The sequence below is a fragment of the Chroicocephalus ridibundus genome, chromosome 1, assembly GCF_963924245.1.
Source record: "Chroicocephalus ridibundus chromosome 1, bChrRid1.1, whole genome shotgun sequence".
NCBI lineage: Eukaryota > Metazoa > Chordata > Aves > Charadriiformes > Laridae > Chroicocephalus > Chroicocephalus ridibundus.
Genome location: NC_086284.1, coordinates 103,591,922 through 103,608,669, shown reverse-complemented (window position 1 = coordinate 103,608,669; position 16,748 = coordinate 103,591,922). Strand labels below are relative to the sequence as shown.

Sequence of the window (16,748 nt, the reverse complement as noted above, 5' to 3'; positions counted from 1 at the left end):
CTTTTTTCTCCTGGGAGAAAAGACCTAACTCCTTCAGTCTTTCCTTGGAGGACAGGTTCTCTGGCTCTTTGATACTTAAACTAAAAACTAAGAAGTTAATATTGGAATGCTGTGAAATTTCTGATCTCTTTTAACCCTCGTTTTTGTATATAACAGACCCTGAATTGTTGGAATCAACTGTACGCGGTTGCGAAATTTAATTCCTGTAGAGTTATGGCCCTTGGTGTCACCTCGGGCATGTAAAATGAAACCTCTGGTTGTGGAAGTTGGGTGTTACATTGGCAATAAACAGCAAACTTTAATTACTGTCTTACTGGAATATGTTGATCTTTCTCTCCATCTGTCTGCTTCCTATTGTATGTCTGTCTGCAGTCTATTCTATTTTGTTTTTCAGTCTCTCAAGCTTAAACATAGCTTTCTGCTCCTTTTCTCTGCTTTACCCATTGCTATTTAATCTGTTTACTGCTAACTCCTGGGGTTTTTTTTCTTTTTCTTTTCTTTCTCTCCAGAAGCTCTTTAGAATGGTTTATGCTTTCTTTGGCATCCAGCACAGGGCTGGTCTTGAGACTTCCCACTCCTTCCCCTCTTTCTGATGTGTTCAAGGTAGAGGAAGAATAAACTACCAATTCCTTTGGAGTATTAGTAATCTGTGGAGGAGTATCTTCCCTTAAGCGGCTGAACACTTTCAATCCTTTTATGCACTCTTCTGTCCCAGTATTTACAATATTTAAGTTTTCCTAGCTTGCAAAAAAACCCCAAACCAAAAGAAACACCACCACCACCCTTCCCCAACCTACTCTCTAGTTCTCCTTTTCAAGTCTCTTGTCCTCCTTTTTACTGCTCCAAGTACTTTTCCTGTCCTTCTGCATACTCTGGGATATTGAAATAGGAAGAGAATCTGTGCTCTGCTCTCTCATGTTATCTTTTTAACACTCAAGCATAAAAAATGCCTGTGCTGTAAGATTCAAGAGTATATGTGTGGAAGTTCAGAGAACTCTTTTTTTTTTTTTTTCTTTTTTTTTAACTAGAGTTTGCTTGCAGTTTTAAAAAATAGAAGCATAATAGAGGTATTGCCTGCAACAGAGTAGAGTAAGAAAACATAAGCAAAGATTAAAGTGCTGATCTTCTAGCACTTAGAAATGCTTTTGAAAGAGCCATACCGCTAAAACAGCTTATTCTGAAGACACTGTATCAGTATGCATGTGACTTTAAGCTTTTGAGATAATGCTTGCGGTGCATGAAAATAGTATTGGCTGTGTTACCTGGCATTTGGGAGGAAGGTTTCTGAGTCATGTACCATGCTTCGTTGCTCTGCCAAATTATGAGAAAAAAAATTCAGTATTTTTTTCATCGTTCTCTAAATTACAACTGATGGGGAGACTGGCTTACAAAAGTGCTGTGGGTTTTTCTGCAGTGACATCTGTGGAGTGTATATATAGTAGGTTCCCAAGTTGGAAGCCAGAAGAGTATGTGGGAAGTGTGAAAGGGGGATGGGGAGGGGAGCAAACAAGAAATTCACACAAAAGGAAATTGTTGATGCAAGTTAATGCCTTTTCTTAGTGATATTGATAAATTTCTGCTGCTGTTCAAGCAGTCTAAATTATTCTCCTTCTGATTCTGTTTTTTTTCGCTTTTCTCCTGTTGCCTGGAAAACATGAGTGGAATCTAGTAGGACAAGAGGCTGCTTTTTCATTGTTTTGTGGCTCTGTTGCTAGCTATTGTCCTCGTGGCTCAGGCAGTTCATGTCAGTCTTTGTGTGGAGTAAGAAAAATGTTTTCGTTTTTCTTTAAAGATTAAATTTCTAGACTGTGTGGATTACTTTTATTTGAAAAGCAAGCAGTGATAACTTGAGAGTATCTCCCACCAACTAATGTGGTTTTGCTTGGGATGTCACCTTTAGCACTTTGTTTGTTCGGATGTGCTTATTAAATGTGCTTATTAGTTTGGGGGTAAAGCAGTCTTGAAATCTTAGTTTCATTTTTTAATGTAATTTGTTTAAAACAAAGGAACTCTAAGCAAAACAGTGCATTTCACGAGTTTTTCTGTTGGGAATAAAAAACCAGATCACTGATAATGTTGAACGTTTTCAACAGTTGGAAATAGAGTCAATTTTGCCCTTAACTAGGAGCAGAGCTCTAACACCCGGTAAAATAATGCAGCCTTGAGCAGTGTCACTGAGATCTCGTCTGTTGTGGCTGAGTTAACTCTGTTCTGTATTACGTTGCTGATTGTTTGTAAATGAAGATTGTTTTTGAGGACATTCTTTAAACAGAACTGAAATGTAGCTATTTACTAGTATGAAAATGCACTCATGGATGCATAGGGTAGTACAAAAAATCAGACCAGTTCTCTTGTAAGTAACAGTTCTTGCATGTAGTATTTATATGATCCTGCTTCTTCATTGCCTTTATTTTTGCTGTACCCATTAATTATGTGGTGGTACAGAAAATATATCCAAGATGGAAGATAATGTAACTTTTTTATTATCTTGTTTTTTTCTTTTTCAGGCATCTATTAACAAGCTAAAAGTGAAAGAACCATGGCTCAGTTTCCAACACCTTTTGGGGGTAAGTTGTTTATAGTGTATTCTGAACTATTCTTATATACAAAAACTCTGCATAAATCTATTGCTTTCCAAATATGCTCTGTATGGAAGTGTTTATGGATAGTATATATTTCTGAGATGATAGTTTATCTGATTTGTGATGGTTTTGCAGATCAATTGGAGAACACACATGAAATTTTGCAGAGGCATCTCAGAAGAGTCAAACAGAAAAGCTGTGCTGTATCCCTCTTTTGTGCATTGATCCGTTACAGTCCTACAGTTTGGAACTGTAGGGCAGATTCAGGCCACTCAACCACTGGCAGTAGGGCATAGCCTAATTCTGCGCTAGTCATGGCTAACAGTTGGATATGGTTTTTCTTTGAGGATTCCTGGACTTTTTAATTGCTAAAAAGTACAGCAGATGCCTTTGGATGCTATCACTTCAAATTTCTTTTCCTTATTGTCCCATAATCCATGTGTAGATTAGAACAAAGATGCTGCATTTTTTAGCTCTCCATTTATAACAGGGGAAGGTATGGCATCTTGAACTTCAGTCTTTTTGAAGGATCCAGGAAGGGTTCTGGTAGTGCAATAGAGACATTACTTTTTGCTATTCACATGAAAGACGTTCTTGAGCCCAGTTTTGCAACTGATCTGAAGAAAGCTTATAAAGATAAAATTTAGTTCTGAGACCTTAAGTAACTAGTTTGGTTCCACTTAAATGTTGCATCTGTTAAGGGCTTTTCTCTGGAGATGCAGGTATGATTCTTGTTGTGTGGTTGTATATACATGTATACACATAAATATGCATACAAAAACACACAAAAAAGTGTGTGTATGTATATAAATATATATGGAAGTCTGTTTTTTTGGATCAGCTGCAGCTAGGAACATTGGATATAGCTAAGAATTTGTATCTAGTGTTAGTGTTTCAGTAGGAGACTTCAGGAAACACACATGTTACTCAGAGTATGTTGTTAGAGAAACCCAATCCTTGTTAAACACAGTTGATTGGATGCAATCTCTGCCAGTCCATAAAACACAACAAAAGCATCTTTTTTCACATGATAGCTAGAGCAAACATATAATCAGAAGCTGCAATTCATTGCCTCGATTATCTTTAAGTCCAGCCCTCTGTGAATGAAATCTTGTTTGGTCCAAGACTTCCTCATTTTGGGAGTGAAAGTGGCTACCGAAAGCTTTGAGCAAATAAACTCACCGGACAGTTTCATGTAGGATACCCTTTCAGATCATGTAAAAATTTCTGAATAGCTTCATTTCACCATGTTTTTCACAATCTAAGAGAAGTCATGATGTGGAAAAAAATCTGCTTGTTTCGACTGAAGTGTTTCCTTTTGGTTACTTAGGGCTGTGCTTTGCATGGACCCATATTTAAACATGGACACACAAGCTTACTGGGAATCTTGTCTACACAGTATTCTTCTCTGCCATCTTCAGAGAGTTTTCATTGTATCACACATGGATAGCAGCTTTCTTTTTTCAACTTTATATGTTACCATTTGATCTTACATCTGTTGTTCAGGATCCTGTTAACTCTAGTACAAGGCTTTAGGAAGGAATTAACTATTTCTGCTCAAACAAATTTTCTCATCCGCAAAGAAGAAGTTGAAATAAGCATGTGGCTAATGTAGTTTCCGGAGTATCTTTGATTTTTAATGTGATGTGAGGGAAATTTGTTATGATAGTCATACTTGAGCCAAGTCTACCAAATAGCGTCATACCTCCTCTTAGAAGAATGACAGCAAAAAGATTGTTGTGAGAAGAAAAAAAAGGTGTAAAGAAAATTCCAATTTTTATGGGGAAATTTATCATCCCCAGCATAGCACCCAATATTTAAATTGGGGTGACTCATTGATATTCCAGAACACTGGTCATTTTAAGGATTACTAATTAAAAAAAAAAAAAGTAGGCATGGTAGGATTTTTATAATTACTGGGAAGAATGTGGTATGCTCAACCTTCCGTCTGTTTGTCCAGGAGAAGAAAATGCCCAGCTTATATATGAGAGCCCACTGCTTCGCTTTTGCAGATGAGGTGATTGCTAAGCTATGCAAAATAAAAGATGATTAGAGGGCTTGCCACTGCATTCAAGAATAGCTTGCTTATGAGTCAATTTTGTGGTTTGGTGACTGCCTCTTTTGTATCCAAATATCTTGAAAAGCCTCACAACCTCTGTATTGGCATCCAGAATCTGAAGCCATGAATGATGTCTTGGTGTTCAGTAAGATCCTGCTTCATGCCCTCCCATAGGTCTTATTGTTTGCTCAAACAACAGAAGATGGAAACAAGGCAATGCCAGAGATGTCATTCATCTCATACTTTTCTGACTGAAGAGGCTACTAGGCTTGCTTGGTTTAACATAGGCTCTTTTGATGTTCATACTGTTTCAATACCAACCAAATCTCTATCTGGAAGAGTAAATAATGACAATCATTTGTACTAGTACAGGGACTACAGACAAGAAATCAACAATTTTTTTTAAATAGTTAATAGAATATGTTTTTAGTTACCTCATGCCGTAAGAGTTTTTAGTTCTGAGTATTATTGCCTTCTTTGTGGAAGGATAGGAAGAGCTGGTTTATTTTTTGTTGTTGTGTTGTTTGTGGGTTTTTGTTAGGGTTTTTTTTTTTTGGTACCAGAATCATGCATACCTCAAACTGAGAGAGAGCAAGCCAACGAATTATTGCAAATTTCATGTTGGTTTGTTGTTCCGGTTTTTTTTCTCCACACTTTATATTCAAGGAATTCTCCCTCTTTGTGTAAGCTAACGCACCCAGCCTTAGGATCTTAGGCTGGAGTTGTCATGTTTCCAATACAGGGAGATGTTCATCTGTTCCTAGTTGGTCTAGACTAGTTGGCCTAGTCTGCATACTGGTCGTAAAGTCTTAATCAACACCGTTCCTTTCCACCTGTCAGGAGTTCATGAGAAGATGGGGGAGATAATTGCTTAGCTGAACTATTGTGTTTTGGGAGGTTCATATACAAAGAAGAATCCTGTTTCATCTCCACAGGGAGCACAGCTATGAAATCTGTTTACAGTGCCTTTGTGAGCTTAATCAGTAAAATTCTGGGATTTTTTAACTAATCTTAAAATGTCCTTTCTTTGAATTTAGGTATTATTGACATGTCTGCTTCTTTTCTAGAATAGGTTACCTGAAACTGACATGATAATTTTTTACCAAGAATGCAGCTTTTCTTTCATTAATGAAATCTACCATTTAAAGGAATGTTTTTCTTCCCCTTGTCCGTTTCCTTTTCTCTCCAAAGTATGTTTTGCCACATCAAAGTAGATTTTAAATATCAGAAACAAGCAGGAAATTCTCACGTTCTTCATAACTGCTGAGTCTGATTCTGCCTCAGGCTACAAGCAGTTTGAAGTACTTTTTGTATTTGTGGACCTTATTACCTGAAATTTAATCTCTGAGAATTTAGTGCTGAGACAGAGTGAATGCTAGATCTCCTCTTTATTTTTCTGCAAGTCTACATTTTATCTTTTTATATTACTTCAATAAAACAGTGATTCCATTAACTTAGATGCCTTCATATCATTACATTCCTATACAGTAGGTGTTACAGGAAGGTGCACCAGTGCATGTAGTTCTACAGACGTTGAAATCATAATTTTTACTGGTTAGAAGTCATTGAGACAAACCTGAAACACAGCGTTAGAGAGTTCATTGGAGGCCTGAAGTGGAAGGTGAGATATGTTTTCTCTGAGTACAAATAATGTGAAGGATGAAAGTGAAATGTCTGCAAGAAGAGAGAGAGGAACTGCTGCAAAAATGGAGGCAGAACTGGAGAAAGCATTGTGTAAGCATGGCACTGTAGAAGGGTAGTAGATCTCAATGTAAACTAAATATTCACCTCCGATTTATGTGTGGTGTGAAGAATCCGGTCTGCATAACATATTCTTACTCAGATTTCTCATTCTGAAAAGAGAACAGCTTCTGCTGCTGTTTTTGCCCATGAAAAATGTTTACTATCTGGTTGAATAGGACTTTTCCTAGGCAAGTAAGGAAGGTGTACACAACTGATTATTTGGAGTACCTTTTAGTTAAAAGAACCTGCGTTTCAGCTGTATGTGCTCTGGGAGGCAAATGACCTCCCACCCCCTAAATATCTAGTGTTACGAACTTTTTGCATTATATCCTCTGGCATGCTGATGGTGTCTTTTAATAGCCCATTTGTAAGTTTGATTCCACTTTGAGTAGCCTGGTTGTGACTTGAATTTTTGTATGAGCCAGATAAGTGAATCAATACTCAGCAGTTATCTTAATTTGGTAACACTTAGTTCTGGTAAGTTCATAAGTCCTAACTGGCTAGTTCAGGATTCATAGAGCTTTCAACTATAGACTTTGGATGAATGGCTTCTCTGTGTATGTTGTTTTCAGCGGTCCAGTATGATATGATATAATTACACTCAGAAATAAAAATAATGTAGTTTTTAGATAATGTTTCTTAATTTTATTTCTCCATTTCTTTTGAACTAGGCAACCTGGATATCTGGGCTATTACTGTGGAAGAAAGAGCTAAACATGATCAACAGTTCCATAGTCTGAAACCAACATCTGGATTTATCACTGGTAATGAAATAGTTTTCACTTTAATTTCATTTAATTAAATCCTAGCTAATGAGCCGGAATATGTACAGAGTTGCTTGGGAAACATTTGGGCATAAGAATTTAAAAAATTGAACTGATCTTCCTCATTTTATATCCCATTTCTCATATGCCTTGCCATATCAACCCCATCTTTTCTGGTATTTTTCTGTTATTTACCAGCTATATACCTGGTTTATGCCACTTGATTTTTCTGTAAGTAGGATTAAAATTATTTATAACTGTGGCTCTCTGAAGCAGTTCTATTGTGTAGAGCCACAATAGATAGAAACCGTAGAGTTAGAATTCAGGATGTGGAATCACCCTGATGTCTAGTAATATTTATAGTTCTTTTAATGTGCTCAGTGAATTAACTGACTGTACTGAGTCTGGCTGAGGAGGAGTTAACTTTTGTCATAGCAGCCTGTATGGTGCTGTATTTTGGATGTTTTGGCTATGGCTGAACAGTCCTTGCAAAGCCTCAAGGCTTTCACCGTTTCTCACTCTGCACTACCCCCAGCCTTGCTGGGGGTGGGCAAGAAGTTGGGAAGGGGACACAGCAAGGACAGCTGACCCAAACTGACTAAAGGGTTATCCCATATCACCATGCTTAACAAAAACGGGGGTGAGGGCTGTTGTCTTCCAACGTAGCTGTTGCTCAGAGACTGAGCTTGAGGGAGGAGGCAAGTGATTACTTTTGCATCACTTGTGGGGGTTTTTTTGTACGCTTTCACTTATTAAACTGTTTTTATCGTGACCAACAAGTTTTCTGAGTCTTCTCACTTTTGCTCTCCCTATTCCCTTCTCTATCGTGCTGGGGGAAGGGAAGTGAGTGATTGACTTTGGTGCCTAGATTCTGCCTGGGACCAACCCACCATGCTAGCATTCTAACAGATTAAGAAATCTGTTTAAATAAAGATGTCTCAATTTAACTGAAATCTGTTTCAGAAACTGATTGTTTAAACTAGTGAAGTCAGTGTGGATGACCTCTTTAAAAAATCTAAATGGCAAAATTGATTTAAGTAGTGGGAAGCAAAGCTTCAAGTAAAGGAATTGCACTGATCCTACTAAATTTTCATTGAACACCACTAATTTGCTTTGGTTTTAAAGTCAATAAGAAGCCTACTCTTTTGTTAGTTTGTTTTGTTGCATTTAATTTTCTTTAGTGCTATCTAAACTCTGGTGCTCAATTGAAAGGAAAGGTAGAGAAGTGCTGTACCTTTCTTGCTGCCTGATCCATCAAGAGGATTTCCAGAGTGTGAAATTGGAATCAGATTCTTAGCAGAGTCTCATCACAGCCATACGTGCCTCTAAGTATATAATTGATTGTTTCTGCTTCTGTTACATGACAGTTGTGGTACAAAATACTACTCTTGACCTCCTTTGATATTTAGTGCTGTGTTTCTAGTCTGTTTACAACTTTCCTTTACAGGCCACATTTCCAAGTATCTAATCTTTTTGTAATTGTATTGCTATCCTTACTTTTAATTGGTGTTGGAAAATGACTTTGAAATACTCCATTGCTTTCTTTAATGGTGGCTTATCAGGTTCACATCAGGGTAAAGACCACCTGTTTTAGTTTGTGCTAGCTCACTGGCATTGTATTTCCAAAAAATCTAAGTTAGAGTTTATATTGATACATACTTTCCTGGAAGAAAAAGTTTTCTTCTTCTCACAAGGCATATGATTCCTGCAAAGAGAGCCATTAGCACAGATTAGGCACTGTGAACCATGCGTTTCCTGTTGTCCTAAATGTGTATGCCCAGTTGGCTTCATGTGGTGCAGTCTGTTGCAGGCTTAAACAGTATGTGCTTGTTGGAAATACCTGGTAGGTTTGCAAGTGACAAAATAAGCTTAAATCTCATACTCTGTTATGTATACGTAGCATTAAGTATTTATGGTTTTACTGTTGCTTCTGTTTTAGATATTTTTGAGTCATGATTTCCTCTTTTCTCTTACAGGTATTTTTAGCATTTTCTGAAATGATGTCCTATTTGTTTTATAGGTGATCAAGCTAGAAACTTTTTTTTTCAATCTGGGTTACCTCAACCGGTATTAGCACAGATATGGTGAGTATGTGGGAGGGGACGGGAGAATTGCAGTTATGTCACAGAGCGGTTTACTGGTACAGATTTGGACAGTAACTGTATTTCACAGTCTGGGGTTTAAAATCACCAGTTTAGTTCAGTGTGCTTTCCAAAAGTCTACAAGGCAAATATGCTTTGTAGTATGTTTTAGCTGAGTTTTTAAGTTACTAGTTTCAGTTATTGGAAGTAGGCATCCTTCTTCAAACGGCATTTTTGAAGTTGTCAATTTTCAACCCTCATTTCAGATTACTAAATGTTTTTGACTTTATTAAAACTGTCCTAATACAGTTGCTAAGCGCAGTAATTGGTATTAAAAATCTTCTAACAGGAGCCTAGGCAAGACTTTCAAAATTTGTTACAAAAATGAAGACTGGCATAGACTATTTCCATTGTAGTTGGAGATACAGCTTGAAATTTTTACTATTCCTTGATGAGTTTAGACAAATCAAAATCTCCATTGCTGTATATTACGCATCACAAACTTTTCTACAATCTACCAGTTTCTTCATGCAGGATTGCAATTGTTTCTGCTCCAAATTATATGACGCTGCCAGACTCGGACATGCTAACTTGCATAGATTATTCATAATTTACATTACTACTAAAACACTTTTTTGGTGCTAGACAGAATGAAATAATGCTGGTTCCCATTCTAGATTGGAAAAAAGCAGCAGTGGGATGGATAACTTTTAACAAATCTATTTAACTTTTCCTCTGTTGTTTGAAAGACAGAGTAGTTTATTGAAGTTATAAAAACTTTTTGTTGTAGTATGGACTTCTAAAGGCAGAATCTTGCTCTGACTGGAGGAAGAAGAGAATTATTCTCTTGCAAGAAAAACAATTGCTTTGGAAATATACACGCCTAAAAGTGGCTGGATTTATATGGCTTTTAAATAAATAGCTTATTTTCTTTTCAAATTATCTTCATCTTACAAATATCAAATCTGGTCTGGTTATCTTATTTTCTGAAGACTCAGTGAGAGTTCAGATGTCCCTTTGGAACTTCTCTTGCCTCTTAATTAAATAGGAAAAGAAGTTTTGTCTTAAACAAGACATCCTTTCTCCAAAAACGTTCTGTAGGCATTAGTTTTAAATAGGTGTTAACAAAACTAAACAGTTGTAAATAGTCTGACTAAAAATCTCTTCCTCTCTGAATTATTCAGTTTTTCAGCCTCTTGAGAGGGAGAGAATCATTCCACTAGTTCTGTAGTTGTCATAGAGACAAGACCTGAACTTGCACATTTTTTTAAATAAAGCGAAACTAAAACTTATTTGTGCTGCCTTTATAAATCATAAAAAAGCATGTAGACATTCCTTTCTCACTGTCTCTCTCCTTTTTTTTGATCATATCTGAATTAAGAGAAGTAAATATTTAAGTAAAAATCTAGATCACTTGTACATATTCCCAGTTGGAATTAGAATAACCAAATAGGAAAACAGTCGTGTAGTGGTAGTAAGACCTCTTAAAAAGACCAAAAAAAAGGAAGAAAAAAAAGAGGAAAACATCCTTCTTTTCCCACAAGTCGAATGATTTAACTCTTTTGATCTATCAGTGAATGTTTGTAATTTACCACAGACCATTGCTGTCCCACAGCAAAAGTAGAAGTTAGACTGTTTAGTGGCAAGAAGTCCCTTGCAGCCTGCAAAGGACATCACAGTGTGCTCAAGACTGCATTGAGAAATGTTAATCATTGTTTGTCTTAGCTCCCAGGGGTAAGATCTCAAAGTGGCATACTTGTTTTGTCAATTATAGCCATATTCTGATGTTGTCTATCTAAATCTCTGTTAACATTGATACAGATCTGTGAGTACTTTAATAGAGGGGCCAGTTCTGGAGTAATCAGCCTAGAATCCCTGTGAGAGATAGGAGCTGTATAAAACTTCTTTTCTATTGGTATTCTTTATTTCTTGAATAGATTATTTTTTTTTAAGATAGCATTTGATTATTAGAGGGAGAGAAGGGGAGGTACAACAGTCTTTAAGGGGGATCTAAGAGCAACTTTTAAAACTCTTCAGATTAATTTTCTGATCCTAGAAATATGGAAGTGTATGTATGTTGTGTTTTGGAAGCATTTTCTTATTCTTAATGAGTCTACTTATTTTGAATACAGTTGATCATTTTAATCTGTCTGCAAGATAGGGGCCTAGCATTTGTTTCATAAAGGATTACCTACAGCTGTATGTAGACAAGCTTATGCTAATACAAAGTTTCATCTGTTTTGTTTGCTATGGAAGTTCTTGCGTAGAAAAACACAACTGGCAAAGGAACTGCAGGGGGGGATTTGCCTAATAAGTGATTGGCCATATTGCTTTCAGAGCTCTCTGCAGAAAAAGCAATCTCTATGAGTTTCCAAAGATATTATCTCATGAGTGAGAGAATTTTTTTTGTGTAAGTGAGCAGCATAAGGATTTTCACTGTCTTATATTTTAATTAAAATTGAATTGACATTTTTTTGTATTGTCAAAAAATAACTTTCACTAGAACTTCAAGAAATGCTAGCTAGCAAGATGAAGTACCAGTTAAATGATTTCTGCCTCAAGAGCTGCTTTGAGAATATTCTGCAGTTGGTGTAATTGTTTTCTAAGATGAGACTCTAAAGAGTGTATCTTATTTTAATTTCTGCTATTAATCAAAGCTTTCCCAGAGTTCATGTTCCTTAAAAATAGTAGCTCCATGGTTTTTAGCATTGAGAATTCCTGTGTGTTTTTTACTCATCATTCATTTTAGAAAAAAGTTGTCTGTGGGACCTCAGTGAAGCAAATTAGTGGAATTATTATGGTCTGTCGTGACAACTTCTTTACTGTTCTACCCTTTACAGGCTTTGGAGTCTGCCAAGCTGGTAATCTATTAAGAAGCCTCTAAGTAGGCTTTGAATTGAGACTGCAATAGCTCGGAAGATAACTGTTTTTAAGTAGGCAATAATCTGGCTTTCTTCTAAAGCCCTTATGAATGGTGGCCTCAAAAAGCATCTTCTGTGTAGCCTGTCTCTCTGGAATTAAATGAGAACTAAAATAATCAATGCCATCTGTTTTTCATGCATTTAGAGTTAGTTATTTTTTCAGGACAGGCTAAAGCCATTTGTTGACTCACATATTTCTGACATACGCTTCCCTCATAACCTTCTTAAATTTGTGTCCAAGTGTGGGAGTGAAAGATTATGGGTGGTGATTCTGTGAGTTGTTAACTCTTGCTGTGCATACACTGATTGACTGATGCTAAAGACCCAATTTCTCGTCTCCAATTATGGATGAGTTTTATAATGCAATATGGGATTGTATAATCTAATATGGGAATGTAAAGCTAAATAAATCCAGGTTTTTTAAACTGCAAGGAGATTTCCTTGTTTTAACACTGTGCTATTTTCATGGAGATAATTTTTTTTTGCTGTGGGCTAATCATAAACATATTTGACAGAACAAACTGCTCATACTCAGTCTCCGCACCTCATAAATGCGAAAATAATCAAGTTGTCTTTACATTCTGCAGAAGAGAGGAGAGAAAGGAGGAGGAAAAGATCTGTAGGGGAAGAATTTTGTCAGCACCTGAAACCTGACGTTGTGATGAAGCCCGCTGCAGCTATTCTCATTAGAAAACCCCTGTTATAAACACATGCCTGTTCTCTAAAATATGATAAATACTTAGTCAATGTTTAATCTGTTTACTGCTCTGCACTGGTTCCGGACAGACCTTAAATGAAACACGTTTAAGCACACTACATTCTTCCAAATTTCATTAGAAGCAGAACAGTGAAATTAGGTAGTGTTTCCGGTCAGCCACTCACTGCATTTAAGGTGATATTTATTCAAAAGTAGCACTGTAATCTTAACAGCATGACTTGAGGTTCAGTAATTAGAAATGAAAATTTGTCCTATTTTTGCACTAAAGATTTTGTCACACAAAAGCTGATTTTTGTTAGCATGCTGTAAAAATGTGTATAAATTCTGTAGTGTGCACATAACTTTTCTCACTGAAATTTGTGCTGTTAATTTAAATAACAAAGCCATTGATGTAGAGTAAATGAGTTGAACGGAAGGTCAGCTCTTAAATTAAAAGAAAGCTACTGATGATTATGTGAATAGGAGTTCAATTAAAGCAATGAGACTGGTGCACATCGAAGTTTCTTGTTACTGGACAATTAATATTTTCTCATGTAGAATGCAAAGACTTACTGTGTTCTAGCAGTACCCTCTGTGAACAGTACCTGGACAATCAAGGTTGTCTACAATGTGATATTTACTATTACTGCATTTTTGTGGCTGTGCATATAACAGGTTGAGGGCTTCTGTCTGTGCTTTAGTAATGGAAAGGCTTAAATTTTATATATCAAAGTATTTGCAGATGTAGAACTCACTTAGGTTGAACAAATAAGACTGTTAAGAATACAACTTGTGTGATTACTTTGCTTAGATGCAAAGATGTAAGGAAAATTGTGACTGTTTATTTGAGCTGTCGATGCCAATTGGTCACTATGGAGCTGACTGACTTCTCTGTATATTGAGGAACAAGTTGTCTTTTGGAGGACCGCTGACTGCTTGGAGTGCAGTCAAAAATCTGCTAGAATAGGTTTATCCAGATCAATTTCTCTAGCTTTGTTCCTATGCACATCTTCATCTTGCTAGCTACATAAGCCTGTTTTTTACTTTCCGTTTCCACTGGGCATCTGACAGAAGAATGGCTAAGCAAGTGTTGAACTAAATTTGCATTAAAACTGCCCCACATTTTCCTTGTTGTACATTTTTGAATTTTCTTTAGTTGCCTTCAAAAAGGTGTGGTGTCTGCTTGTAGGCATTGGTCAAATTATTCTAATTATCTTCTCCTGGTTTCCATTGTTCTTAATACTCTGTAACTTTCTAATGAGGCTTTCTTACCCTTGGTATTTATTCACTGTTGATTTACTTCCTAGTGCAAAACCCATGAAAGGGAGCACTTCAGCAAATACATTAAGCCGTTAAGTTTCTGACATTCTAACATTCCAAATACCTTTTGCCTCTTGAATGTTTTGGGTTTGTAAGACTTGCAGCATGTATTTCTCCCAAGTGAGACTTTTAGAAATCTAACATCGCTGTTTATAGGTGGCAACTAATGGATGTTACATTAACTGTTTTAGTTGTAAAAAGTAAAAGGTGTATGAAGAAGAATATGAAAATGTACTGAGTTACTGTTCCTTGTAAGCCTAAGTGATGATTTTGGGCAGCAAAAATTTTACAGCGTGTTGTGGGACACTTCCATGCTCATGTTGAAAAATAGAGTGGGTATTCTTAATTGTCATAGTTAAACTGTGAATTCCTTCAAAATGTATTTGGACTCTTTACAGGAATTTTAAGTTCATATAAACATTTCTGATGTAGAGAAAATTTTAGATGCAGAGTTTTATACCTGTTGGATTGTATAGGAGGAAAAGCACAACGTGCTGCGTACATGCAGTCTGTTTGCAAGTTTGCACGTAGTGGCTTGCGGTATGTAAGACCCACTGGACAGAAAGATACAATGTAAGCTATTAAACTCTTAGTATTTTTATGTCCAGAGAAATTGTGCTTTAGAATTAACAGAACATGGATAATCTCAATAACAAAATGTGAGAAGACTACTTTTTAACTATTTTCTAGAAGTAACTATACCTCTCCTTTCGTAATACACATTTTTCATTAACAGCTATTGCAGTCTGTCCTTGCTGTTGCTTAACACCCATAGGATGGAGGCTCCTTTGCCTTCACTATGGTTCTCTCACTCATCTCTGCAAGTTGCTTGAGGACAAAAACATGACATCTTCCACTTTAACTTAGCCTGCCAGTACATCAGGAGGTACCAGTGTGTTGCTTGCTCTTTGTGGAAGAGCGATCAGAAGCTGAGACTCTAGAGCAGTGGTGTTCTGCAAGGAAAAGGAGATACCCGTTCCAAATTTGTACTTTTCTTGGTCCAGGTTTGCCATGCTTGCCTTCCCTCCTGCTGGTTGGACTACCATATATCAAGTCTGACTGATATAATAGGATCTTTTTAACTAATTATTTGTCAAAAGAACCACATACTAAGCGATCAACATTGAAGCTTGAATCCAAATCACATTATGCTAGGTGGGTCCCAGAATCAATTTTAACTGAATTTAGGCTTTGAAGGACTTGCTGGTAGTGGGATTAGGGGAAGGTTTAAAGTTACTCAAGAGTAGGCAGATTTTATGTATAAATTAAACTTCCCTGTGATACGAAGCTTCAGGAAACAATACCTAGAAGTTCTTACAGCCAAAACTTGTTCTTCAATGAAATATATGTAGTAATTCAACATCTTTCAGGGAGTGGTGCAATGTGTACTTTTCTTTTTAACTGTAAGCCTCAGAGTCTACCATTTCCTGACTAGATTTTCTTCTTTAAATACTGCTGCTGGATTTTCAGTAGTATTATTTAGCCTCGTGACATCAAAATTGATGGATTAAGACAGCTACACTGCTGAAAATGCTGTTTTATAAGTGTTAGGAAGGTTGAAGTGTCCCCATTTTTTTGGGAAATGCTACTGGTGATATAAACCAGGGGAAACTCTTAAGATGTATGGTTGACCTGTGACAGCCCCTCCTGGGATCTGCCACTTCATTGAGTTTTCCTAGGGTTTTTTTGGTTGGGTTGAGAGGATTTTTATTTTGTGAATGCTTTGCCACTGCATTTACCTGACTACCTACTTATTTAAGTAACAATTATAAATAAATGTCAATTTATTGCAGTATTTTCTTGGTAACTTTTCACATACTTAACATGAAATCTTTCCTTGACAGGGATTTGATAAGAAATAAAACTCTGGTTTAACTAGACTGCCTGGGTCCTTTGTGTTGTCATGGCTGTGGCATGGAAATGTACGCATGAACTTAAAAATATGTATTATTCCCAATACTGAAATATGTACTTAATTCTTCAAATGAATGCAAAGAAATAAGCATAATGTTTAAAACTATGTTTACAACTAATTACATTTTTAATTTGCATTTACTCTGATTTTTGGTTTGCAATTGCAGGGACTAGCATTCTTCCTGCTTCTCTCCCCCCAACCTCCCAACCCTATTCCCTGCTGAGCATGGTTTTCTTAACCATCAAATGAAGAAACAAAAAGAAGACTGTTTAAGTCAGACTACTTTACATGAAAGCCTATTCAAGGTCTAGGCTCAATGTTTTATCTTTAGTACTATTGTTTAACTGAAAACACATTTGTACACTTGCAGATGTAATGGTGTCTAGTAAAGTGCACAGATTTAAAGAACATTTTCTTTTAAGTGTAGCTAAAATACAGATTTACAGACTAAGTCATTTGATTCCCTGTGGTGCTGTTTGTAGTACCATGTAGTTTCATTTGTGTGATTTTTGCAAAGTTTTTGTAGAACTACGTTAACCCTTCTTCTCTAGATGCTTCACTGTAATTCCTCTAAGAGTTGGAAACTGACTTTAAAAATATTTATTAATCACTCTAAGAAAGAAATCAAGAAGCTCTTGGTTTAAACAGTGTCTTCTTTCATGACCA

At 36.5% G+C, this 16,748-nt stretch overlaps 1 protein-coding gene across 7 annotated transcripts in view; it reads left to right on the top strand.

Moving 5' to 3' along the window:
- The window catches only part of ITSN1 (intersectin 1), a 139,719-nt gene that overhangs the window by 29,939 nt on the left and 93,032 nt on the right, over nucleotides 1-16,748 (top strand). For all 7 annotated transcript variants that reach the window (XM_063346125.1, XM_063346119.1, XM_063346101.1 and 4 more), the window contains 3 exons: nucleotides 2,508-2,567; nucleotides 7,056-7,148; nucleotides 9,169-9,232. In XM_063346125.1, the coding sequence (XP_063202195.1) occupies nucleotides 2,540-2,567; nucleotides 7,056-7,148; nucleotides 9,169-9,232 (185 nt within the window). In that variant the 5' untranslated portion in view covers nucleotides 2,508-2,539. The remainder of the gene's footprint in view (nucleotides 1-2,507; nucleotides 2,568-7,055; nucleotides 7,149-9,168; nucleotides 9,233-16,748) is intronic.